Source organism: Diaporthe citri (genome assembly GCF_014595645.1).
Source record: "Diaporthe citri strain NFHF-8-4 chromosome Unknown scaffold_6, whole genome shotgun sequence".
Taxonomy (NCBI): domain Eukaryota; kingdom Fungi; phylum Ascomycota; class Sordariomycetes; order Diaporthales; family Diaporthaceae; genus Diaporthe; species Diaporthe citri.
This window is the reverse complement of record NW_025064851.1, coordinates 4,637,420-4,662,180: the sequence shown is the minus strand read 5'-3', so window position 1 is coordinate 4,662,180 and position 24,761 is coordinate 4,637,420. Positions and strand designations below refer to the sequence as shown.

The following is a 24,761-nucleotide window of genomic DNA, read 5'->3' as shown; positions in this document are numbered from 1 at the left end:
ACGTACATTGAGGTCACTCAAAACGCGAAGCTACTATGACTTGTACATAATAGTTTCAATCATGGACTCGAAATCAGTTGAATTATATCAAGAGTATTTGCTTCTGGAAAGGCAGAACGGTTTATTTAACAGCGTAAGATTGATCAGAATTGTAGCTACTACCATGTTCACCAATTGGACGGAAGGTCAGTCATACCCCAGTTCTAACTAGGTAGATGGAATATTCAAAGATTCCATGATGATTCTGCCCTTCAATTATCGCCACGTTCCTGTGTTCAGAACGCGATTATTCTGAGGGACATTCTCATTTTCAGAAAAAAGCAGTGAAGGTGAAGAGCCCAAAACACAGTCTTAAGCCTGACACCTGGAAGTTCCTTGGAATACCCCTAGGGCTGAAGCCGACGGTGATGCAAACCCCTCATCCTTTAAGCATAGACTCCACTGGAGTAGAGTTGGCCATGGTTTCGGCAGGGTTGTCAGATCGTGTGATGCGACTTACCTCAGTGACAGGATGACAAGGAGATGAGTCCAGCTGAAGTTATTTAGACTTGGGATGGCATCTTTCATCGCATGCCTAAGGTTTTAATATTGGCTTGAATACCTTGTGTGCGCGGAAAGTTGTACCCTTTTGACCAAAACATAGGTAAAGAGTCCTACGCCTTGACCAGGGCTCCCTAGCATGTCAGCCTGGCCTAGAAGCGTGCTGCAGCGCTGTTTCAAATGTGAGGCGTCGGGGACCAAGCTTGGCTACAACTGTCGCGTGTCAACCACCACAGAAGCTACTGCCATCATGAGCTTGGCAGCTCATCGAATATCACGGGCATGTCTTGGGCCCGAATCTTGCCATCCCGCACAGTACGGTTCTAGGCGTCTATAAATCAGACATGTTCCGCTCTCATTGGGTCCCGGTCCATCGAATCGTGCTCACCCACCTCACTGTTGTCTACTCGATCACAACCCACGCGTGTCAAGTTCAATAACTACCTCAAACCAAAAGAAGCCACTAAAATTCCGCGAGAATGCAGTTCAAGGTTATCATACTGTCTATTGTCACGTTGGCTGCTGGGCATGCCGTTGCCAGTAAGAAAGCAACACTAGCCGACCACTCAAGGCTGCACTAAGCGACCGGGCAAAATGCTAATTCCCATTCTTCTTATAGAAGACTTCTCTAGCCAGGAGGATGACTTCAGCGGCTTCATTAATGGCGAAGGTAATGTTGTCTTCGGCAACGAGGGCGTGGCGTGCACGGTTGACGGAGAGGAGGGAGAGTGCAATCAATTCGGGTCGTGCTTCAGGCTCAATGTCAACGAGGTTGATGCACTGGCGCAAGACGCGCCAGAGTGCATTGCAGGTGGCGAGATCGGTGTTTTGGACGAGGATGGAAACGTGGTTCCTAGTTAAGCACACAATGACCAAATCGTTTCTTCCCCTTCCTCGTCCATGCTTGCACGACACGGTCTGTTTTCAAAGCCTCACGTTGGATCCACCTATTCGGGGCTGCTGTTGCGATGGCTCTAGATCATAGAAACTTTATGCCTTGACTGGGTAGGGTAAGCTGTGCGCAAGCAAATACGCATATCCCTCCCTGGTGCCTCAAGATGAATGTAAACTCGATCCAACCACGGCCCGCGCAGCGGATGAACCAAAATCCTAGGCCGGGATTCATGAGAAGGAAAAGATTTTGGATTTTGTCAACTGAATTTAGGTTATCGCCGCAACCTTCGCAAGGCAGCATTCTGGATTTGGACACCTCTGCTACCGCTCAATCCACGACTCTACGTGACTATAGCGAAACAAACAAAACCTGAGACCTCCACGGGTACCTGTAAGGGACCCAGGCGATAACTCGTTCAACCTTTGCAAAGGCGACCGTAGCGACGACGCTGTGTGTATAGAGCTCCGCTTTACCTCGGCAAAATTTGGAGCCTCCCAGAGCAGGGCTCTTTGAGCACCACAACATGAATCTTACTAACTGACAATAGGTCAAGATCACCCACGTCGACCTCGTCCCCAACCCACCCATAAGGTAATGTGTCTGTTAAGAATGGATAGCAAATCCACACCGCGCTGATAAGCACATGACAGGGGGCCAGGACCTCGTAGTCTTTGCGACAGCGAGGGTCAACGAACCCATCGTGCAGGGCGCCGTCGTTGATGTCAAGGTAAAGTCCCTCGGCACTGCGGTGTACCACAAACGGTTCGACATCTGTGAAGAGCTGGGAAAGATGGGGCAACACTGCCCAGTGGCGCCCTCCGATTTCCTCGTCAATGGGACCTGGCCCATCCCCAAGAAGGGCTTCCCTCATGTAAGCAGCACCAAGGGCTCTGCCAGGATGTCTGTCTGGGGTTTCTACTAACCTCGACACAGGGTACTTATGGTATAAACGCATTCGCCAGGTTTCCGGACGGCCGCCCCATCTCCTGCGTCGAAGGAAAGGTCAAGATGTGAGAAATTGGCTAGGGGGATGGTATGCCGTGTTCACAATGGGGAGTCATCCGCCACGAGAGTGGAGCTTGGGAGTAGCAACCAAGAGCCATCCCAGAGCTATGAGAATGTGTTATTCATTATTTCAAGTAGTCAATCATTATCAGTGTATCCGAGGATGGCTCAAAAGTGATCAATCCCTGATCGTCTCGTGGCCCACTATCGGTGATTGCCCACCGTGATTGTCTGGTGATGTCGACGGCTGGTCCCGGCTTCTCGCCTCTCGCACCAAAGGAGCTCAGGACGGCAGCAAGGATCAGGCGAACTTCATGATCTTCACTGGATTTTTGTTGATCCGCAGTTTTTGCTGGGTGGTTTACCCGTACTGGCTTGTTAGGGCCACAATAGAAGCTACGCAATTGCAGAGCACAGAACGGTACTCCTGGATCAGAGATGTCCTGTCCGACTTCGACTGCCTCTTTCTCTTAGCACTGATAGGGAAGTTTGTATGAACTGTAGCTCATACTCTCAGTCCACCAGTCCCTGTCACTCGTGCAATCACACACCGATCTCTGCCACTTCGACTTACCAGAGACAAGAAACGCTTTGGTATTCCTGCTGAACAAAAACCAACCGGCTTCAAGCATCGCTTTTACAGAACTCACCCAGTCACTTGTTATCCATTCAACATAAACACAAGCCAACCTTCTTGCAATGGAGTCACGCAGACGAGCATCGCAGAACACATTGTGCCTTTGCGTCCATGTCACTCATATTCCCTGGGTATCTATCTGCCTATGCCCTCAGCCCGTCTAGGAGTCCCTTCAAAGTCAGCCAGCCATCGCTATCCTCCCAGTTCTCCTTGCCCTTGCCCATCACGCTACGGATCGCAGCCCTAGCCTTTCCCTTCCACTTCTCCCCGACGCTCTCCACCTGCGGGCCGTAGTTCTCCAGCACCGCTACTAGCTCATCGGTCCTCTGAACCACGACCTGCCACGCCTCCTTGTCCTCGAGCCAGTTTCCGCCGCCGCCGCCGCCGCCGCCGCCGCCGCCCTCTGACCTGGACTTGGCAGAGTCGGCAGTCAGGCCGCCGCCCATGGAGCTCGCGCCCGACGTGGCTCCGCCGACTGCGGCTCGCCACGCCTTCTCCGAGGCGTCGATAGCGCCCTCGTAGTCCCTCCTCCACACTCTCACGCGCGACACCAGCTCCCACAGCTCGGACCGGCTCGTGATGAGCGGCGCGACCTCGTTCTCCATCATCTCGTTGACGTTCCTCTCCACGCTCCCGCGGGGCGGCTCGTACACCCCGCCCGGGTTGGCGTCGTTCTTCTTCTCCACGGACAAGACGCCATCTGTCAGGAGCAGCCTGAGGATGTCGTCGTCAAGCGCATCTTCCGTCTGGCGGAGCCGGATGATGGACCGCACCGCCTGGATGATCTCAAAGAACGGCATGGGCCGCATGCGCGTGGCCAGTGTGATGACATTGTCCCAGATGCGCCAATTGTCGCCTGCTATTGACGCCCCGCGTTTGTAGGCCTTCATCGATTGGACGAGCAGCATCGCTGGATCTTTCGGAGTCCTCTTCGTCGACGGCCGTGGTTCTTCGTCCTCCTCATCGTCCCCGCGCTTGTGTCCGTTTGTTGGCGCATCGCTCTCGTCACCGTTTTCCTTAGCCTTCTTACTCTCGCCCACTGCCTCGAGGTACATGCTGTACAGAGCACTGCCCAGGTTGCTCCACGTCCGCGCGTCCTCGCCTCCAGAGGTATCGTTGGATGACCCGATTGCTCGGGTGAACGCTTCCGCCGCGTCGCCGAACAGCCCGAGCCGGAGGTTGATGTCCCCGAGGCGGTTCCATAACTCTGGCGCGATCCGATTTACAGACACGGCCAGATCGTACGCCTCACGCGCCTTGTGCCAGTCCTTCAGTGCAAGATAATGCTCTCCCAGCGACTTTTGTGCCCGGGCGTACCTATTCTTCGAGATCTCCCACGCGCGCTCGTAATGCGCCACTGCTGAGTCGGACTCCATGTCGCCCAAGATGCAGAACAGCCTTGGTGCATTGGGCTGGGGCGGAGTCCTCTCAGGACCAGTAAAGTCCTCAGCCTTGAGCGTTGATATCTCTGTGTTCTTGTCAAGTTCTTCGTCGGCCGCTGCAGGGTCTCCGTCTTTACGGTGGAATAGCCGCCACCGGATGATTGCTCGAGCCTTCTCCTCACCGCCGCCTCCCCTTCCGCTGCCGTCCTCGTCGTCCAGCGTTGCGCTGCTTGCTAGGCAGAGCGCGACTTCAGCCCAGAGCTTGAGACGTTTGAAGATCTCGAGTGCCGAGACCAGGGACCCGACACCTGTCCATGCGTAAGCCAGTTCCGATTCGAGATGCCATCGTGGAGGCGACGAAAGAGCGTGTATGTATTGCAGCCTAACATCCGCTGAAGCCGACTCGGTTGATTCGGCAACAGGGAAGAAAGGCTTTGGTTTCTCATCAACAGGCGCGGCTGATTCCCTGTCCTGCTTTGCCTTCGGGTCTTCGTCGGCGACCGAGACTGATATGGCTGGAACATCTGTATTTTCGGTCCTGGCTGGCGCGTCCCCTTGATGACCGGAAGTGACCTTCTCGGCAGTGTCAACAAGGACCTGGTCGATAACCGCCTGCATCTGCAGCACACCCCTCTCCACAGTCCTGCTGTGATGCATCTCGATCCTCGACCGCACCAGCAGTGCCTGCGTGTAGACCTGCCAGTTTGTGCTCTTGTCATTGATGACTCTTACTGCAAACGGCAGGATCTCCTCCGAGGTAAGCGTGTCTGCCGGTGAAAACGCATCTTTCAGTGTGGCTTCAGTAAGAAGGATGATCTGGTCGAGGGTCGAAAGCTGCGGCTGTTGGTCGGCCTTGATGTCCCGCAGCTGAACGGGGAGCGTTGATTCCGTGGCTGATAGGTTTTCCTCGCCGTGCTTTCCCTCCGTTCCGTCCTTGGAAAACTCGATCTGCTCCAGAAGGGTGTCGTCGTTCAGGGGCAGCGCTTGAGGAGCCTCATCCTCCTCTCCTTCCTTGGATGTTTCGACATCACTTTTAGCAAGCACCACGAGCTGGCTAGTGCTCTTATCCTGGAACCGCGTCCTCTTCCCCAGCGCCCCGGACAGGGCATAAACAAAGCCGTTGAGCTCCGCGGCGAGTTTCAGCGCCTCCCGTGCTTTGACGTCTTGGCCCAGCATGATGCAAACATTGGCCTTCTCCACCAAGAATCGCACCTTGTCTTCTGACGAGTATTTTGACGCAGTCTCGGAGACTTCCCACGCCTCGCCCAAGACGTCGCCTTCCACCCGGGCCAATCCTTCCTGGATCTTCTCCACCAGGCTCGGCACCTCGCTCATACCCACGTTCTTGGTGAAGACACTCCCGGAGCTCAGGCTTGGCTGGATGAAGAGCTTATAGTGCCACACGTACAGCCTAAGCTTCATCCATGCCAGACTCAAGGGCCCCTGAAACCCCGCTTGAGCCTGAGCTGCTGCCCACTCCGACTCCGAGGCCACATTCTCAATAACGTGTCTTGCCAGACAGAACAAATCGATGTGAGGGATAAAAGGGTAGACTCCGACGCCATCCACATCCAGCGACCGGATTCCCAAGCCGAACTCTGGTGAGTCCAAGTAGGGAGCCGCTAGGTTTATTTGGTCGCGGGTGAGAACAGGACCGGTCACGTTGGCCTGAAGGAAGGCGTTGAAGGCAGCCAGGCCGTCCTGTAATGATGGTGCCATCGGGAAAAGCAAGCAATCCAACTCCAAGGACAGGAAGGAAGGTGGTTGTGAAGCCCAAGACACAGTCAGAGGCCCGGTCTCAAGGTTTGGAGGGCGACCGGAATGGCGATTGGTCATGGAGGGGCATCTGAAAATTTGCTGGGTAAGGGCTTATCTTATCTGCCACCCCAGGTCTACCGCAGGTGTTGTAGGTCCCCTTTCAACGGCAACGCCATCCGACTGACCGAAAGAATTCTGGAGGCGGACGCGATCAGACTCGATCAGAGAACAAGACATTCGGGGAGCCATAAGGCGCATTTTACAATTCTGCTACTTCTGCATGATACCACTACCGCTATCGCTACGGCTTCTTGCTCAACGTGCAGAGCGAAAGCGGCCGTCAGGACCGGGACTGTCCCCACATCTAAGAAGCACACTTCCTAACGACTGCAGCACTCCAAGATCCTACAACAAGTGCCAGATAATGACGCCAGGAATGCCACAAGCCCTCACTCCTTAGCGGGGAGAAACCCTTGCTTTTGTGTCCCGATCCTCCATCAGCCATAGCCCACACATGTGACCAAAACGCCCAACACAACGACGGCGTCCATCTTACAGCGCACCCACTGCAACCCGCTCGTCCGCTGCGCCTACACACCAGCTCCCGAAACAGGGGGTCGGGCCTAGGAATAGGGAGTGGCTCATTTCTTGCCCTTCTTCCTTCCAGGGACGACCTTGAAGCCCGCCGCACCAACGACGTCGTTGTCCTTGGCTTGGCTGGTCGAGCCACCTTTCTTAGCCACCTCGGACCATCCGCCAGCGCCAGCCCCAGATTTCGACTCGGCTGCAGCAGGCTCGAATATGCCTTTGTCTGCCTGCTTCTTTCGCCGCATGAACTCCTGCGCGAAGCGCGGTGCATCCATGGTCGAGCTCGACCCGTAGATAATGTCCTTAATCATCTCGGTATCGGGAGAAGAAGGGGTGCCCGTCAGGATCGCCGTCACCTCGTCAACTGGGCTGCCAGGGTTGAGGCCTTTGGTCAGCTCTGCCTTGACCCACTTCTGGAACTCGCCCTGCGCTTCGCTAGCAGTGCTGCTGCTCTTCGTGACCGGGGTCGTGGCGGGCTTGACGTGTGCCTTGGGTGCTTGAGTTGATGGGGAGCGAACCGTGGAGGGGCTCGGCGACTGGGAAATGCCCTGGCCCTGAGGGGCATGAGACGCAGGCGCAGTGGGTATCTTGACCCTGCCACCAGCCCCGACCGTTGCCCAACCGCTGGCCGTAGTGGGCGAAGCGTTGGCGGCGGCAGCGGCGGAAGTCGCAATGCCCGGCGGTCCGGTCTTGCTGGCGAGCTCGGCGTATCGCTTGCCCAGGGCAGTGGCACCGGCAGCTGCAGCTGTCTGCGAGGTCTGTTCCTTGACCGCCTTCTGCTTGCGTGCTTCCTCCTCGCGCTGGATCTCGGCCAGTGTCTTCTTGCGGTCGCCACTGGTTGGGGTGACGGGTGTCGCCACAACACCCGCCTTGACAGCGCTAGGCTTAGACCATGGGCTGGACGCCGACGGAGCCGGGGATCCACTGCCCCAAGTGCTGGAAGTAGGCAGCCCGGGAAGGACGACTGGGTTGGCCTTTTCGCGCTCTTTGGCCAGTGCAGCCTCTTTGTCGTGGGCGGCGCGTCGCTCCGCCTCGAGCTTAGCCGCCTTCTTGGCTTCAGCCTCTTGGATCTCCTTGAGGCTAGGCCCCTTCTGCGAATCGGAACCAGGATCGCGAGCCCAAGGTGCCAACGGGGGCGGGGCCGCAGTAGCACTGTCAGGAGTTTGGCTCTGGGAGCGCGACTCGGCGTACTGGTCGGCGATGTTGGACCGCCGCTGGGCAGTCGGCGCAGGGAGGTGCGTGGCTGCTGACGGTGGCGGAGGGAACGGCATCGGAAGGCCGGTGGACGCGGACTGCTTTGCCCACGCTTCTTCCTCCTGCGCCTGTCGGTGGGCGGCCTGAGCAGCATCGGCCTGCGCCTTTTGCACCTGTTGGGTCAGAGATAGGCTCTGCGTTGGTTGGGGCTGTCGGTTCTGCTGCGACTCAGCGTGCTTCAACTCGGGCTGCGACTGAAAAGATTCCTGAGCGGCCTCCTTTATCACCCGAGCAGCCTCGGCACGCTTCGCAGCGACGGCTTCGTCAGCCTGTCCCCTGGTTGGCCCACTTGGAGAAAGGCCTGGTTGGGCTTCCTCGTCGGCGCGCTGGTTGGGTATGCCTTGGTATTCCTGAAATTCCTTCAGTCTATCTTTGAACCCCTCGGGATCCCTCTCCAGTTGGTCGACATTCGGAAGTCGACCCTTGAGGTCTGTTGTAGGAGGACCGACAGGCTGAGGCAGGAACATACCGGAGACGCCACCAGGTCCGTGATAATTTGCCATCAATTGGCGCTCTGAATCTGTCATGTCCTGTCGGAGATGGTCTGGTCCCGCGCTCATGGCATTCGGGAGGCCCGCAGCTTTATTGACAGTCGAGGGCGGCTCGAAGAAGCCTGGCGTGGGGGCACCTATCGCACCGCCGATGGGCGGTTGAGGGGGCATTCCGATGGGCGAGGTCATACTTCCAAAGCTTGGCTGACTCTGCAAGCTGTGCATGCTGGCCTGGTGCTGTAGGGCACCAGGGAGGCCAGTATGAACATTGCGGAAGTGGCCCTGTTGCGACATCACCTCCCTCTGGCGGGCCATAGCGAGCTGCTCCTCCTGCTTGCGACGCTCCAGATTGTTCTGCTCCTCGGCCGTCAAGGTCTTGCCGTAGCTAGGGACAACACCAAGTAGCGGCGGAATCACACCTCGGGCATCACCTCCTGGTGGGAAAGCGCCAGCCTGAGGTGCAGGCCCGTGAGGGATGCCAACCTGCGGCACAAGGAACGGCTCACGAGAATTGCCTATCCTTCGAATAAGCTGGCCTAGAGGCTCGAAGTCCGGGTCCTCAACCTTGCGCACCCTAAGATCTTGCGTGAAGTAGTTGGCCTTATACCACTCGTTCATTTCAAGGCCGGTGAACGGCCCTTGCTGTTGACCCTGAGGGTCCATGTATACCCAGCGCATGCGATCTGGCATAACCATAGTCCTTGCCTGAGATTGTGGAGGTCCGGTAGGTACAGGATCAGGGGTGAACGAAGTTGACTGTTGAGCCGCACCAAAAGGATGACCTTGTGGAGCAGTGGCAAGCAGGGGCTGGTTGTGATCGGCTGTGGTGAACAGACCAGGCGAGCTGACTGATTGAGGTGCCGAAAAGAGGTCTGCTAGGCTTCTACCTGCCATCGGTCCAGGACTATCGGTGTCGCGCTGAGAGCCGATTGTTCCGGCCCCAATAACGCCCAGCGGGTTGGTCTGTCGCAGATCGGGAACAGAATCCGCCAGCGACTCGGTCTCTTGATTCTGAATCTGGGCTTGCATGGCAGGAGGGAACAGCGACTGGATCTTGCTGCTGCCTCTGAGAGAGCCCGTTCCTCCAAGGCCACCGTTTCCTGGTCCAAAGAGCCCTCCGATGCTGCCCAAGCCAGGGGAGTGCATGTCGCCGCCGATGGGACTGAAGACAGAGTTGCCGAAAGCGCCACCAAACGCAGAGCGCTCGCGGTCGGGGGTCGCGCTGGGGAATCCAGTGGGCCAACCCCCTATGTTACCCAGGGATGGGTAGTTTTTTGCACCTACGCTCGAAGTTTGGCTGCGGTCACTGCCCTCAAACGCGGCGGCGGGGAAACCGCGGATTGAGCCAAAGTTCGAATTCTGTTCGGATTGCGTGCCGATCGGGTGAGACTTGTCGTAGCCAAAGTCGCCATGCTCGTTGTCTCCACGTTCTGCGGGAGGGCTCCGGTAAGGGTTGGTCTGAGAGGGACTAGCCGAAGATGCATTCCGCTCCCGGGCAGTTCCTAGACTGAGGCCTGACATGCCAAAGTCGCCCGTGGTACCCTTGGCTGGAGTGTCGAAGATCTGCGGTCCCGTTGTTGGCATAGGGGGAGGGCTTGTGTCCCGAGCACCGCCTAGAGCAGCGCTGCCGCTGAGGCCCACGTCCCCTACAAAAGGGTCCGTATCGGTGCGGGAACGAGACGTCCATTGCTGATTCCCATTCGAGGCGCTGGCGGCGTCTTCTGGAGGTCCATTATCTTCCTTCCTGGAGAAGAAGCGGGAGCCGGTACTGGCCCCAAAGCCCTTCTCGACCCCACCAGGTGTGGCGATGGCAAAGTTGCCAAAGCCGCCGAAACCTGTCGCAGTCACGGGTGTGTTGGAGGCTGAGGCACCCCACACGGATGGAAATCCAGCACCACCCGCGGTGTTGCTGCGAGCCAGCCCAGTGAATCCGGCCGGCCTCGCGGGGTCTGTAGCGCCGCTGGGTTTGTTTGATTCGTCAGGCGCGTCGATCTCCCTCGTGTCAGCGCGATTCCTTCCCAGCCACGACATGTCAAATCGACTCGGCCCAGCGCCGGTGGGCGAAATCAAGCCTCCCCCACCAGAGAACGGGTTGGTGTCGGTGGTCTCCCGGCGGCGGGTCCCAGGCCTCGGTGCGCCGGAGGGCGAAGTTAGATTGTGAGACATGGATGATTTTCGTCCGTTGACGGCTGCACTCTGACCGCCCTCCTTGTTCTGCTGATTTTGTTGCTGTTGCTGTTGCTGTTGCTGCTGCTGTTTCAGGGGAGAATTGACATCCGAGGCGTAGAGCTACCGACAACAGATTGGTTAGCCATGCAAGATCGCACAAATTGTAGAAGAATTCGCGGAACACAGAGAGTACCCACCTCCTTTTCCTCGGCGGACATGTCCTGGTGACCAAGTGGGCCCAATTCCCCGTGTTGGTCCCAGCAGACGGAAGGATCGTTGTGAGCATGTGCGTCATTAGGCTTGCCCCAGCCCCTGGTATTTTGACCATTGACACTGCCGTCGGGACTGAAGCTTGACATGAACAGTGCTTGCAGATCAACGTGGCCTGGGTCTGCCATCTTGCCGAAGTCCAACAGATCGTCTCTGGAGTATTTGCCGTTCGCAGTGTCTTGTGCAGGGGCGAATTGAGAAACAGAAGAAGGATTAGGCTCGTTGACGGAGCTGTTAAGGAGGTTGTCTATCGCAGGGAGAGCGGACGCTTGGTTGTTGAAGGGGGTGGTTGAGGATCGTCGGAGGATGGCAGTCCCATTAGAACGGCCGTCCCTTCGTAACCTGTGCGAAGAGGGGTTGGTGTTAGAAAAGATGCGCGCGCATAGTGAGGAAGCAGTCCAGAGCAGCCCTGACGGTACGTGAGGGTAGGAGGGAGACGCGCAATGTACAGGCTCAGGGTGTAAGGGACAGGGCGAGGACGGATCGCAGCCTTTTCGGGAGGGGCATATGGACGGGGGTCTAATAGACGTTGGCGGCACAGCAGCTTGCGGGATGATAATGCGCGGGGGCACAGGGTGATTTTGAGGACCAGGAATGAGGATAGCAGCGTCAGGAAGCACTTACCAGTCACCACTGCCACTGCCACTGCCGCGAAATTCACCTCGGGTGCTGCCTCTGTCGCGACCGGAATTCTGGCCTGCTGCGGCCGAAGCGAAGCTGGATGGCAAGTTTGGGCCAGCCATTGTTTGTGTGTGTGCTTGGACAGGTGTAGATAGGTGTCGAGGGCTGTCGGGAGCGGTCGTCGTGGACGGAGGACGGCTGTGATTGACGGTGCTGAGGAGACGCGGTCGATGCGAGAAGCTTCACTTGACGGGAGGGATGCGGACACGGGACGACACGACAAGCTCTGGCGTGTTCGAGAGGGTGTCTGACGCGTTGAGACGGGGGCGATTGAGTAATCGAAAAGGTTACAGATGGCTGCAAGAGCGGGGTGGTTGTGGAATGAGATGGAATGGCAATACCAGTGCGAGAGGAAGCCCTGTTGTGGTCGTTCGTGGTGCTTGACGGGGAAAAATCAGACTTCAAAAATCAACATCACCGGCAAGGCTTGGACCGCAGTGGCCTGGACTGACACGGCAGTCTACTGGCTGCCAGTGTGACGAACGAAGCTTCATAGGTCAGGGCGCTAAAACCTTTTGCTGTGCCAGTGGCCACAGTGGGGAACCTCGGGCGGGTTACCTGTCAGTACATGGAATGGCTTGACTGGCTGAATGACCGACGGGACTGAGGTGGACTGGACTTTCCCTCCAGTAGGATGCAAGCAGGCTGGAGATTCCTCACAGTGTACACAGGTACCTGCCCGCCTACCCAGGTGCTGGAGCCAATTGCAGGGGCCTGGATGGGCGGAGGGGGCACAGAGCAGAGACCAGTCCTTGCATCACCTGGCACTTGCTCAAACCCAGGCTACCCAGCAATACCTAGCAGCCTGCATCCTTCCCTAGGTGGCTTAGGTACACTCGGTAGACAAATGCCCAGCGACCTACTGTAGTCTACCCGGTATGGTACGCCACTGGGTACGGCCGCTCCCATCGAACTTTGCCACGGTCCCTTGCAGCTCACGTGAGGAGGCACGTGCAAACTCATCCTTCCTCGCCTCCTGCTGTGAATTAATTCAGTCGCAGACACTATCCACAGGGAGCCTTGCTCTCTGGTCAGCTGCTCTAGGTCAATATATTCCCGCTAGATTGTTGCTCCTCGGTCCAGGTCATGCACCTTGCCACTCTGAGGCTGGCACTACCAAGGATCAAGACGTATCTACCGCTTTGACAGTGATGTCACCAATGTGAGGAAACCCAGGGCTAGCAGCAACTTTGTCGTATAAGCTTCTGCCACAACCAATCCTCGACCGTTGCACACCGTCGTGCTGACCACTGACCAGTACATCGAGTCATTTACATGTTTCGTAATTTTTTCTTCTTCTCTCTCTTCCTCCTTCCGACCTTGTTCACGATGCCTCCTGTGCCCAATATACACCCAGTGTGCCGGCCAATTTCTGGGCCGAAGCTCATGTTGGGAGAAGCCTAGACGTGCTGTGTCACTGAGTTGGGTAGCCAGGTCATCTCCAAGCCGTGAGCCTCTGGATGTCCAAAGACTATTCTGCCACTGAACTGCCCCGACTGCTTCGAGTTTCCCACAACGGTACATTGATGCACTTATTACATCCAATTGCCAGATCCACCAGACCGATTCCTTGCCTTAGTTGAATGCCAGCTCTCGAAGTCAGAAACTATTCGGCCCCGGGAGCAGTCAAATTATACCGCGGAAGTGAAAACAAGCATGGTCTTGTGTTACAGGTAGTAGTAACTTGATGGGTAGCAAGAAACTCCTGGGCATTTGCCACTGTTCATGAGTGGCTTCGTCCATCAGACCTTTTGTTTTGCGAAGAGAGAGAGAGAGAGAGAGAGCTCTGCGAAATGCCCAGCTAACTAAGCAGGAGCCTCAAAAGTTTAGCTTCTCAAGGCCAGTGCGCCAAAGATATCCTGGCAATCTGGAGGTCTGAATTTTGGAAGGCCCTTCCACGCGGCGCAGTGAAAGTAGCAATGCTACCTAGGTATGCGGCTAAGACTTGGGCCACCTCACCAAATCCGCATTCCACCTAGGTAAGCCGAGAGTATATTCCACGTCGACCTATTATCTCTTGACCTTTCTGCATCCTACATGGCTCTTAGCTCTCTAAATATCGGCATGGGAAATTAGCTTTTAGGTGCAATTAAGTGTGCCCCTCTACAATAAGGCGCTGGCCCCTTGGATCTTGCAGAAGCACTGTCTCCAGCATATGCGGCCGGGAAGATGGTTTTGCGATTAAAATCATATTCATGCAAGTAGTGATTATTCTAATTGAAATCTGCACCACGTTTACTCTTGTGCATTGCGCCCGACTTTGAGAGTAGTGATGCAGTAGCATGATCGAATCTGAATTGGACATAGAATGGAACGTACTGCTGACCGGAAGTACACTGGCAGTATGAATATTTTGAATGAAATGAGCTAATGGAGACTCCAAAGCGACTAGACCATCGGACGAGTTTTTAAAATGGTGAGGCTTTCAAGACAGGGGTTACGTAATCGCGGCGTCGACGTTATCTCTTCGCCGATGGCGCAATGAGCCAAAAAGCACACAAAACCGCGGCTCACCTCCCGGGTCACCGAGGCGCATTCCTCTTGGACTTGGGACGATCCGGCCTTGGGGTCTTGCAGTGATTCCTGAGCCGCAGCAATGAGCAAGAACAGCGACTCGGACCAGGACCAAGACGTCGTCTCGGAGGCAGCGGCGGGGAAGGCCCCTGCTCTGGTGGCCGTCGAGCCCCGTCCCGTCGAGCCCCGTCCCGTCGACAGCCACTCCCGCGGCTTGGTATCTGGGCATCATCACCCGAACGGCAGCGGCAGCGGCAACGGTCTCGAAGATGGCATTAATGAGTCTGATGTGGACGACCACGGCGGCGATCTCGTCACGGCGGCAGAGCTGCACGATCTTAAGCGGGGGCTGACAGAGCGTCATCTGGGCATGCTCGGCATCGCTGGGGCCATTGGGACCGGTCTATTCCTCAGTCTCGGCGGCGCCATCCAAACCGGCGGCCCCCTCGGTGCTCTGCTTGGATATGCGATGGTCGGTGGCATCGTCTGCTCTGTCCAGTTTGCCCTGGGCGAAGTGACAGCTCTGTTACCGGTGAGTGCTCATGGACCAACACTTCAAGACGGTGCCGAGCGCATGACTGACAGGGCATAGGTCACGGGGAGTTTCGTCAGACATGCTGGATTCCTGGTAGATCCAGCCCTGGAATTTGCCATCGGATGGAATCTCGTCTATGGAAATCTTCTCAGCATTCCCTCTGAGATCACGGCCATCTGCGTGCTCTTCCAGTTCTGGACTGACATCAACAGCGCCCTCTGGATCGTTATTTTCATCATCGTGACTGTCGTCGTGGGCGTTGCATTTGTTCGGATCTTCGGTGAGGTCGAGTTCTTCTTCGCCGTCCTCAAGATCCTCCTGGTCGTGTTTCTCATCATCCTCGGTCTGGTGATTGACCTCGGTGGCATCCCGGGAACACCTCGCATCGGCTTCAAGTACTGGCAGAACCCCGGACCATTTGTCGAGTACATCGGAACTGGCGACTGGGGGAAATTTCTCGGCTTCTGGGGCGTCATGACCTCCGCCGTATTCTCCTTCGCGGGAGTTGAGTCTATTGCTATGGCAGCAGCTGAGACCCAGAGCCCACGCCGAGCAATCCCTCGCGCCTGCAGACAGGTCTTCGCCCGAGTTCTGTTATTCTACATGCTTGCGGTGCTCGTTGTGGGAATGCTGGTCCCCAGCAACGACCCGCGCTTGGGCGATGAAAGCGGTACTGCAGCACAGAGCCCCTTCGTTATCGCTGCCAGTGCCGCTGGCATCAAGGCAATTCCCAGCGTCGTCAATGCCATCGTCATCACGAGCGCATGGAGCGCAAGCAATCAGTCGCTCATGGCTGGTACGAGAGTCTTGTACGGTCTCGCGCTCAAGGGTCAAGCCCCCAAGATCTTCTTGCGGACTACGTCGTGGGGAACGCCCTACATGTGTGTCGCCTTGTTCACGCTCTTCATGTTCCTCAGCTTCCTGACGCTGAGCAACAACGCCATGACAGTCTTCTGGTGGCTTGTCGACCTCACTGCCGCGGGCGTGCTAGTCAGTTGGTGCACAATCCTGCTGAATCATCTCCGCTTGAAGCTGGCGATGAAGAAACAGGGGATCCCCGTCGCGAGATTGCCGTGGCATAACTCCTGGACATGTGAGCTGGACCTCGTCATAAACTGATCATGGCCAATCAATGCTGACAAGGTCGCACACATAGTTTACAGTTCTTGTGTCTCATTGTGCTTGTGCATAATTATCCTCCTAACGAACGGGTTCAGCTGTTTCACCAAGGGCAATTGGGACCCTGAGACCTTCGTGTCATCTTACTTGTTGGTTCACCCTGCTACACCCTACGATTTCATTGGCTTTCTAACGCGTCTATAGGGATATTCCTCTTGTCATCTCCGCATTTTTGATTTGGAAATTCTATAAGAAGACCAAATTCTACTCCTTGGACGAGATACCCATTTTGGATGCATTGAGGCAGGCTGATATAGAAGAAGCGGCTAGAATTCAGAGATACCATGACTAGATCTTAAGACGAGCGCATACCTGGACAGGGAGACATTTTAAAGCCGGCGTCAAGGAGCGCTGCACAATATAGAGCTTTGGTAATATGGGTAAGATGAGTTTAATAAGTAGCTACTGTCAAACATGCATCAGACGTCTCCGTCCTGCCCGCCACAGTGTTGGTGGCGTCCTCTGAGCGAATTCATCCAAAACTGCATATTGAACACCGCACCATTTAAATATACCTGAATGTCAACCTTTCCCACAACTCCGGTCCAATGCAATGCGAACGCTCCAGGCCCCCAAGATGCCCCTTTGACCAGCCCAATCATCACTTGCGCCAACCCAGGACATTGAAAACGCTCCGCCTCGGATCGCCCCTGCCTTGGTCCTCAAACACCCTTTGCCGCGATGCCTCGCTCTCAGCGCTTTGGTATTGAGCAAACATCCGGTCGTATGTGCGAGATGATTTTTGCAGTTGCCATTGGACGTATGTAGCTACTGCGGACACTATTTATTATTTCAATTAGCTGTCACCCTCTAAGTCCAAGTTGATTTGGGTGTCCTGCTTCATCTGGTGGGGAAAGACATGTGATAGCTGCAGTTCTTTGTTGAGTTCGACATAAGGGATCGTGCGGCAGTAGTCTTCCAATTTGCTTGATATTAGTTTCCAACTTACAAGAAGCGACCGCTAGAATGGCTGGTCCGTATCTGGTACCGGGCAGAGGCTTCATCGGTGCTGCTGGCATGTTGGTTGGCATGAGCTTCAAGAGGACTTGTGATTGGTCGACTTGAGGACTGGCTGGGGATAAGAGTACGACGGTCCAATCAGCAATGTAAGCGACCTAGGAATACTTCGAACAAGTGACGGGATCCAATCAATTGAATCAGTATTGTGGATTTGGTGCGTTTGTGTGGGTTGAGGGTGTTCTCAATGTCGTTGCATGATGAAACGATGGTCTTCATCTTTATAACTTCCACGTCCACGACCGCGAATTAGTAGAGCAGCTGAAATTCTGAGCATGGCGTGTCTGATTCTCAGCAGATGCCTAAGATGGTCCGGTCTTAGGCTGATGGTGGTGTGATCGTAGGATTCAGTCAGCGGATGATTATTTCCAGGCGTCGCGTTTTCGGGAGGGATCGGTGGAGGTGGGCCTCTGCCCCCAATTGGTGCTAACCTGTTGGGGTGACCCAAACGTACGTTGTTGTCCTGATGGGATGGGAAATGCGAAAGGGGAAGTCAATCATTTGCCAGATTTGCGAAGCGAGTCTGTGTTGGCTTAGTTCTGGCCAGGTCTCTTCCCCGGATTCTGCCGCGTGTTGTGGGTGAGGCCGGGGTGCGACTCGGCGGGGAGCATGCGAAATGATAAATCAGATCCTGTCATTGTTTATCGCAGATTTTGAACATAGTATCACCTGATTCCATCTGCGATGCGCTGGGTTGAATAATTTTATCCCGGAGGACCCGTCTTTGATGTATTAACAAACTTTGCTCGTCTGTATTACCATTCATTGCCAGTCTCAGAACTTACAATAAGTTATGCGTCAAAACAGTTCAGCTATAAGTCTTATGTAGTCACTGAAAGCTTCCGATGGTGCAAAATTAGCTGTTTGTTATCATGGTAACGCTGATCTAATCTGATTCAGTCAGGTAATAGAACTTGACACGATGTCAGCAGTTTCCTGACCTGGTGGGGCCATTGGCCACGACGAAACGCAGACCAGGAAGTAAATCGACGACAATTTGAGAGCACAGGAAATCCAAGCATTACACTTTAAGAATGCTTCAGCCAAATAGTTCAAAATAAAAGGTAAGAATGGATTCGACTCAGCTTTTTGTGGACATCACTTATCTTTGATGTAACGTCCCCGGCCCAGATCTGCCGCACCCCCTGTTCTGCCGCGCCACTCTTTCTGGTGCAAACGCACCTTAAAACTCACACTTTTAAAACACACTTAATTAATTCTATTTTAATTCTAAAAATATCTACTCTTCAGCTTTAAATAAATAAATAATTATATTGTATAAAATGTCGATGGGTACCATACGGTAAGGTTGTGGTGATAGCCAAATACAGTGTGTATGTTACGGTTTGGGCTTTGCCCATTGTGATTAGTTAGTGGGCTTTGGCCCTATAAGAATAGGCTTCGGCGCGGATATAAACGGAAAGTAAACCTTCCCCTTTGTACTTTAAATATAAACCCTATTTAAATACCTTATAGCAAATAACCCAAGGCTAGCTTATAATATATATTTAAAGTCTTTTTGCATTATAAACTTATAATGCAATTATATAAAACCTAGTATAATAAAACTTAAAAAGAATAACGGCAACCCATTAAGCCCTTCCCTATTTAAAGAAACTCTTATTTTAAGAATACTTAGTAACTTAGCTAATAAAGATAAGAGCTAAGTTTATAATAAATAAAAAGGTAATTAGCGCCAAAGGGGCTTAATTCTTTTATATATTTAATTAATTAAAAACTTTTTATAATTAATTTTTATCTTATATTAATTTTATAAAAATATTTAAGGGATAATTAAAAAGCTTTTTAAAAAAGGTTTGCTTTATGCTTAGAAACCCTTTTAAGTAAAGGTATATTAGGCTTAGCTTAATTGCATTATAGCAGCATTATAAGGAAGGGATAATAAAATTTCTTGCTTAATTTAATTAATTAACTTATATAGCAAAAACTTAAAGTTAGCTAAATAAGTACAAAATATTATTAATAATTAATAGCTTAATTTTTATAATAAAAGCTTAGCTTAATTATAAAGAATAATTAAATATATTTAAGGCCTTTTACTTTATCTTATAATAATATAAAGGCATTTTTAGCATTATAATAAAAAAAAATAATACTTAACCTTAAAACAGCAAAGCAATAAATATTAATATTATAGTAATTTTAATAAGCAAAGTTAAGTATTTTATATATAATCAATTTAGCTATTATAAGCATAACTATTTAAATTACTATGAAAGAATAAGAATGCAATTTTTATTAATTAAAGTTAATAAGAGGGAGAAGTTTATTTAAGGGGGGTATAAAATTTTTTTTATAAGGTAAGGCTTAAAAGCAATATTAACTTAATGCCGGCTTAAGCTTAAAGTAAATTAATTATATATTAATTAATTTAATATTATAAAAATACTTAAAATTTAAAAAATTCTTATTAATAAAGTAAATTACTTATAATTAAACATTAATTAATTATAAATTATATAATAAATTTATAATTTTAAGATTTTAAGTAAAATAGCTTATATAAAAAAGCTTATATTAAAAGATTATAAAAATATTATTAATTTAATTATTAACTTATATTTAAATAATTATTTTTTATTAATTTACTTTAATTAATATATTAAATTATAAGAATTAAAGTATATTAATTATAAATAATAAATTAAGCCTTTAATATAATTAAGAAGCGCTAAAGTATAATTAAATAATTAAATAAAGAATAATATTTAATTTATAATTAAATTATAATATTCTTTATTTTTTATTATATAGCTGCTTTTTAAGGCTTATTATAAAAATTTTAAAAAAAAGGATATATTATAATTTAAGCTTTGCTTATTATAATTAATTAATAAGCTTTAGCCTTATAAAAATAAGCTTTAGCATAAATATAAATAAGAAGTAAACCTTTCCCTTTATACTTTAAATATAAACCTTATTTAAACATTTTATAGCAAATAACCCAAGGCTAGCCCATAATAGTGTAATTAATTTGGCTATGGTGTAAAGGGTAGGTTGCAGCAAAAAGCTGCAGCCTTTTCTTGTCTAGCTATAAACTAGCTATGGTGGTTTGTGCGCGGGGTATGTGACCGCTAGCTAGTAGCCGGCTGGCGCCGGCTGGCGCCGGCTGGCAGCTGTTATTAATAAGATTAATTTAAACCTTGCACCTTTAAATCTATATATTGCTTGCAGCGCATTTACTATATAGGCATGCTGCATATAATACTTATATATATTATTTTTATATTAACAGTCTTTTATATATATATATGTAAATGCTTTAAAATTATGCTTTTCTTTAAATTATTGCTTAGCTAATTAAATTGCTTAATTAATATAAATATTTTATCTTTTAAAAAGCTATAAAGAGTTAAGTACTTTATAATTATTGCTTTAATAAGTTAAGTATAAGTATTTAAATTTAAATATATTTAAGTAATTTAAATACTTAAATTACTTAAATTACTTAATTAAATTATTTAATTATTAATACTTTAAAGTATTTAAAGTATTTATTACGGTTTAGGCTTTGCTCATTGTAATTAATTAATAGGCTTTAGCCTTATAATATTATAAGCTAGCCTTGGGTTATTTGCCATAAAGTATTTAAATAGGGTTTATATTTAAAGTATAAAGAAAAAGGTTTACTCTTTATTTATATTTATATTAAAGCTTATTTTTATAAGGCTAAAGCTTATTAATTAATTATAATAAGCAAAGCTTAAATTATAATATATTCTTTTTCTTTAAATTTTTATAATAAATCTTAAAAAATAGCTATATAATAAAAAATAAAGAATATTATAATTTAATTATAAATTAAATATTATTCTTTACTTAACTATTTAATTATATCTTAATATCTTTTAATTATATTAAAAGCTTAATTTATTATTTATAATTAATATACTTTAACTTTTATAATTTAATATATTAATTAAAATAAATTAATAAAAAGTAATTATTTAAATATAAATTAATAATTAAGCTAATAATATTCTTATAATCCTTTAATATAAGCCTTTTATATAAGCTTTCTTACTTAAAACTTTAAAATTATAAATTTATTATATAATTTATAATTAATTAATACTTAATTATAAATAATTTACTTTATTAATAAAAATTTCTTAAATTTTAAGTATTTTTATAAAGCTAAATTAATTAATATATAGTTAATTTACTTTAAGTTTAAGTTAATATTAAGTTAATATTATTTTTAAGCTTTACCTTATAAAAAGATTTTATGCTTTCTTAAATAAACTCCTTTCCCTTATTAATCTTAATTAATAAAAGTTATATCTTTATTTTTTTATAATAATTAAAATAATTATACTTATAATAATTAAATTAGCTATATATAAAATACTTAACTTTATTTATTAAGATTATTATAATATTAATATTTATTATTTTATTATTTTAAAGTTAAGTATTATTTTTCCTTATTATAGCATTAAAAATACTTTTATATTATTATAAAATAAAATAAAAAACCTTAAATATATTTAATTATTTTTTATAATTAAGCTAAGCTTTTATTATAAAGATTAAATTATTAGCTATTAATAATATTTTATATTTATTTAATTAACTTTAAATCTTTATTATATAAGTTAATTAATTAAATTAAATAAGAAATTTTATTATTTCTTTTTTATAATATTATTATAATATAATTAAGTTAAGCTTAATATACTTTTATTTAAAAAAGTTTTTAAGCATAAAGTAAATTTTTTTAAAAAAGCTTTTTAATTATTCCTTAAATATTTTTATAAAATTAATATAAAATAAAAAGTAATTATAAAAAGTTCTTAATTAATTAAATATATAAAAAAATTAAGCTTTTTTAATATTAATTACTTTTTTATTTATTATAAACTTAGCTTTTATTTTTATTAATTAAGTTATTAAATATTTTTAAAATAAAAGTTTTTTTAAATAAAAAAGGGCTTAATAAGTTATTATTATTTTTTTTAAATTTTATTATATTAAGTTTTATATAATTATATTATAAATTTATAATATAAAAAGATTTTAAATATATATTATAAATTAACTTTAAGTTATTTATTATAAAGTATTTAAATAAAGTTTATATTTAAAGTATAAAGGAAAAGGTTTATTTTTTATTTATATTTATATTAAAGCTTATTTTTATAAGGCTAAAGCTTATTAATTAATTATAATAAGCAAAGCTTAAATTATAATATATAAGAATAGGCTTTAATATAAGTATAAATAAGGAGTAAACCTTTTTCTTTATACTTTAAATATAAACCTTATTTAAATACTTTATAATAAATAACTTAAGGCTAGCTTATAATATATATTTAAAGTCTTTTTATATTATAAATTTATAATATAATTATATAAAATTTAATATAATAAAACTTAAAAAGAATAATAATAGCTTATTAAGCTCTTCTTTATTTAAAAAAATTTTTATTTTAAAAATACTTAGTAATTTAATTAATAAAAATAAGGATTAAATTTATAATAAATAAAAAAGTAATTAATATTAAAAAAGCTTAATTTTTTTATATATTTAATTAATTAAGAATTTTTTATAATTACTTTTTATTTTATATTAATTTTATAAAAATATTTAAAAAGTAATTAAAAAACTTTTTAAAAAAGATTTATTTTATATTTAAGGATTCTTTTAAATAAAAGTATATTAAGCTTAACTTAATTATATTATAATAATATTATAAAAAGAAGATAATAAAATTTCTTATTTAATTTAATTAATTAACTTATATAATAAAGATTTAAAGTTAATTAAATAAATATAAAATATTATTAATAATTAATAACTTAACCTTTATAATAAAAGCTTAACTTAATTATAAAGAATAACTAAATATATTTAAGGCTTTTTACTTTACCTTATAATAATATAAAAGTATTTTTAATATTATAATAAAAAAGAATAATATTTAATTTTAAAATAATAAAGCAATAAATATTAATATTATAATAATTTTAATAAGTAAAGTTAAGTATTTTATATATAGCTAACTTAATTATTATAAGCATAATTATCTTAATTATTATAAAAAAATAAAAGTATAGCTTTTATTAATTAAAGCTAATAAAGAAAAGAAATTTATTTAAGGGGGTATAAAATTTTTTTTATAAAATAAGGCTTAAAAGTAATGCTAGCTTAATATTAACTTAAACTTAAAGCAAATTAACTATATATTAGCTAATTTAGCCTTATAAAAACGCTTAAAATTTAAGAAATTCCCGTTAATAAAGCAAATTACCTATAATTAAGCGCTAATTAATTATAAATTATATAATAAATCTATAGTTTTAAGATTTTAAGTAAGAAAGTTTATATAAAAAGCTTATATTAAAAAATTATAAAAATATTATTAATTTAATTATTAACTTATACTTAAATAATTATTTTTTATTAGCTTGCTTTAATTAATATATTAAATTATAAAAGCTAAAGTATATTAATTATAAATAATAAGCTAAGCCTTTAATGCAATTAAAAAGCATTAAAATATAATTAAATAGCTAAATAAAGAGCAATATTTAATTTATAATTAAATTATAATATTCTTTATTTTTATTATATAGCTGCCCTTTAAGGCCCATTATAGGGACTTAGAAAAGGAGGATATATTATGATTTAGGCTTTGCTTATTATAATTAATTAATAGGCTTTAGCCTTATAAGAATAGGCTTTAACGTAGGTATAAACGAAGAGTGAATCTTTTCCTTTATACTTTAAATATAAACCCTATTTAAATACCTTATAGCAAACAACCCAAGGCTAGCCCATAATAATATCTTTTATTTTATTAAGTGCTTAAAAGGTTTTTAAAGAGTTATAAGCTTTAAGAATATTATATAAGTGCCTTAAAAGGCATTAATTAAGAGCTTTTTAAGGGTATTAATTAAGGGCTTCTTATAATAATTATAAATAAGGGCGTTGGCAATTAAAAGTGCTTTATAAAAGACTTTTAAAAGTGTTAAGTAAGAGGGCTTTTTAATATATTAATTATAAGCAAAGGCATTAATAATTAAAGGTGCTTTATAAGTATTTTATAAGGGTTTTATATAATTATATTTATTTATAAGGGCTTTAAAATGCATTAATTATAAGTATAAAAGCGTTAATAATTAAGGGTATTATAAAAAGGCTTTTAATAATTAAGAAAGGTTGCATTTAATTAAGGGTATATTAAGAAAAACTTTTTAATTAAAACTACTTATTATTATTATTATTATTATTATTATTATTAATTTTAATAATAAAATACTTTATTTAATTAATAAATTTACAACATTATTAAAGATATATTAATTAATAAATAAAATTTTTATAATAAAAAAGTTAAGGTATTATTAATTTCTTTTTATTAATTTTAATTTTAATATAATTATTAATACTTAATTAAAAAAGTTTTTATTATTAATAATTACTTGCCCTTATAATATTAATATTAATTATTTAATATAAATATTATAATATAATTAAAATAATTCTTATTATTAATAATTATTATTTAATTAATTATAATAAAGGTTTATTACTTTATTTAATTATTTATTATAATTATTTTAATTAATACTTAATTAATATTAATAAATATTATATAATAAAGTTATAATAATAATTAAATATTATATATAATTAATTTAATTATAATATAAAAAGTAAGTTATAATAAAGCTATAACCTTTCCTTATTTAGCTATAAATTAGCTATGGTGGTTTATATATAAGGTATATAATTATTAGCTAATAGCTGGCTGGTGCTAACTAGCAGCTGCTATTAATAAAACTAATTTAAACCTTATACCTTTAAATTTATACATTG

The 24,761-nt window shown here is 44.8% G+C and overlaps 5 protein-coding genes across 5 annotated transcripts; 3 read left to right on the top strand and 2 right to left on the bottom strand.

The window, feature by feature from the left end:
• Nucleotides 1–1,019: 1,019 nt before the first annotated feature.
• On the top strand, nt 1,020–1,401 carry INS49_013212 (uncharacterized protein; the record flags this gene model as incomplete). The annotated part of the gene is made up of 2 exons (XM_043173912.1): nt 1,020–1,080; nt 1,160–1,401. The coding sequence occupies 2 exons, from the start codon at nt 1,020–1,022 to the stop codon at nt 1,399–1,401; spliced, it is 303 nt and encodes a 100-aa protein (XP_043023209.1).
• Nucleotides 1,402–2,078: 677 nt separating this feature from the next.
• INS49_013211 (uncharacterized protein) lies at nt 2,079–2,449 on the top strand (the record flags this gene model as incomplete). The annotated part of the gene is made up of 2 exons (XM_043173911.1): nt 2,079–2,306; nt 2,369–2,449. The coding sequence occupies 2 exons, from the start codon at nt 2,079–2,081 to the stop codon at nt 2,447–2,449; spliced, it is 309 nt and encodes a 102-aa protein (XP_043023208.1).
• A 771-nt stretch (nt 2,450–3,220) lies between these two features.
• INS49_013210 (uncharacterized protein) lies at nt 3,221–6,178 on the bottom strand (the record flags this gene model as incomplete). The annotated part of the gene is made up of 1 exon (XM_043173910.1): nt 3,221–6,178. The coding sequence occupies one exon, from the start codon at nt 6,176–6,178 to the stop codon at nt 3,221–3,223; it is 2,958 nt and encodes a 985-aa protein (XP_043023207.1).
• Nucleotides 6,179–6,858: 680 nt separating this feature from the next.
• Nucleotides 6,859–11,732, bottom strand: INS49_013209 (uncharacterized protein; the record flags this gene model as incomplete). The annotated part of the gene is made up of 3 exons (XM_043173909.1): nt 6,859–10,839; nt 10,917–11,331; nt 11,614–11,732. The coding sequence occupies 3 exons, from the start codon at nt 11,730–11,732 to the stop codon at nt 6,859–6,861; spliced, it is 4,515 nt and encodes a 1,504-aa protein (XP_043023206.1).
• Nucleotides 11,733–14,266: 2,534 nt separating this feature from the next.
• INS49_013208 (uncharacterized protein) lies at nt 14,267–16,190 on the top strand (the record flags this gene model as incomplete). Its single annotated transcript, XM_043173908.1, has 4 exons — nt 14,267–14,716; nt 14,777–15,812; nt 15,876–15,987; nt 16,043–16,190. The coding sequence occupies 4 exons, from the start codon at nt 14,267–14,269 to the stop codon at nt 16,188–16,190; spliced, it is 1,746 nt and encodes a 581-aa protein (XP_043023205.1).
• Between the last annotated feature and the right edge of the window lie 8,571 nt (nt 16,191–24,761).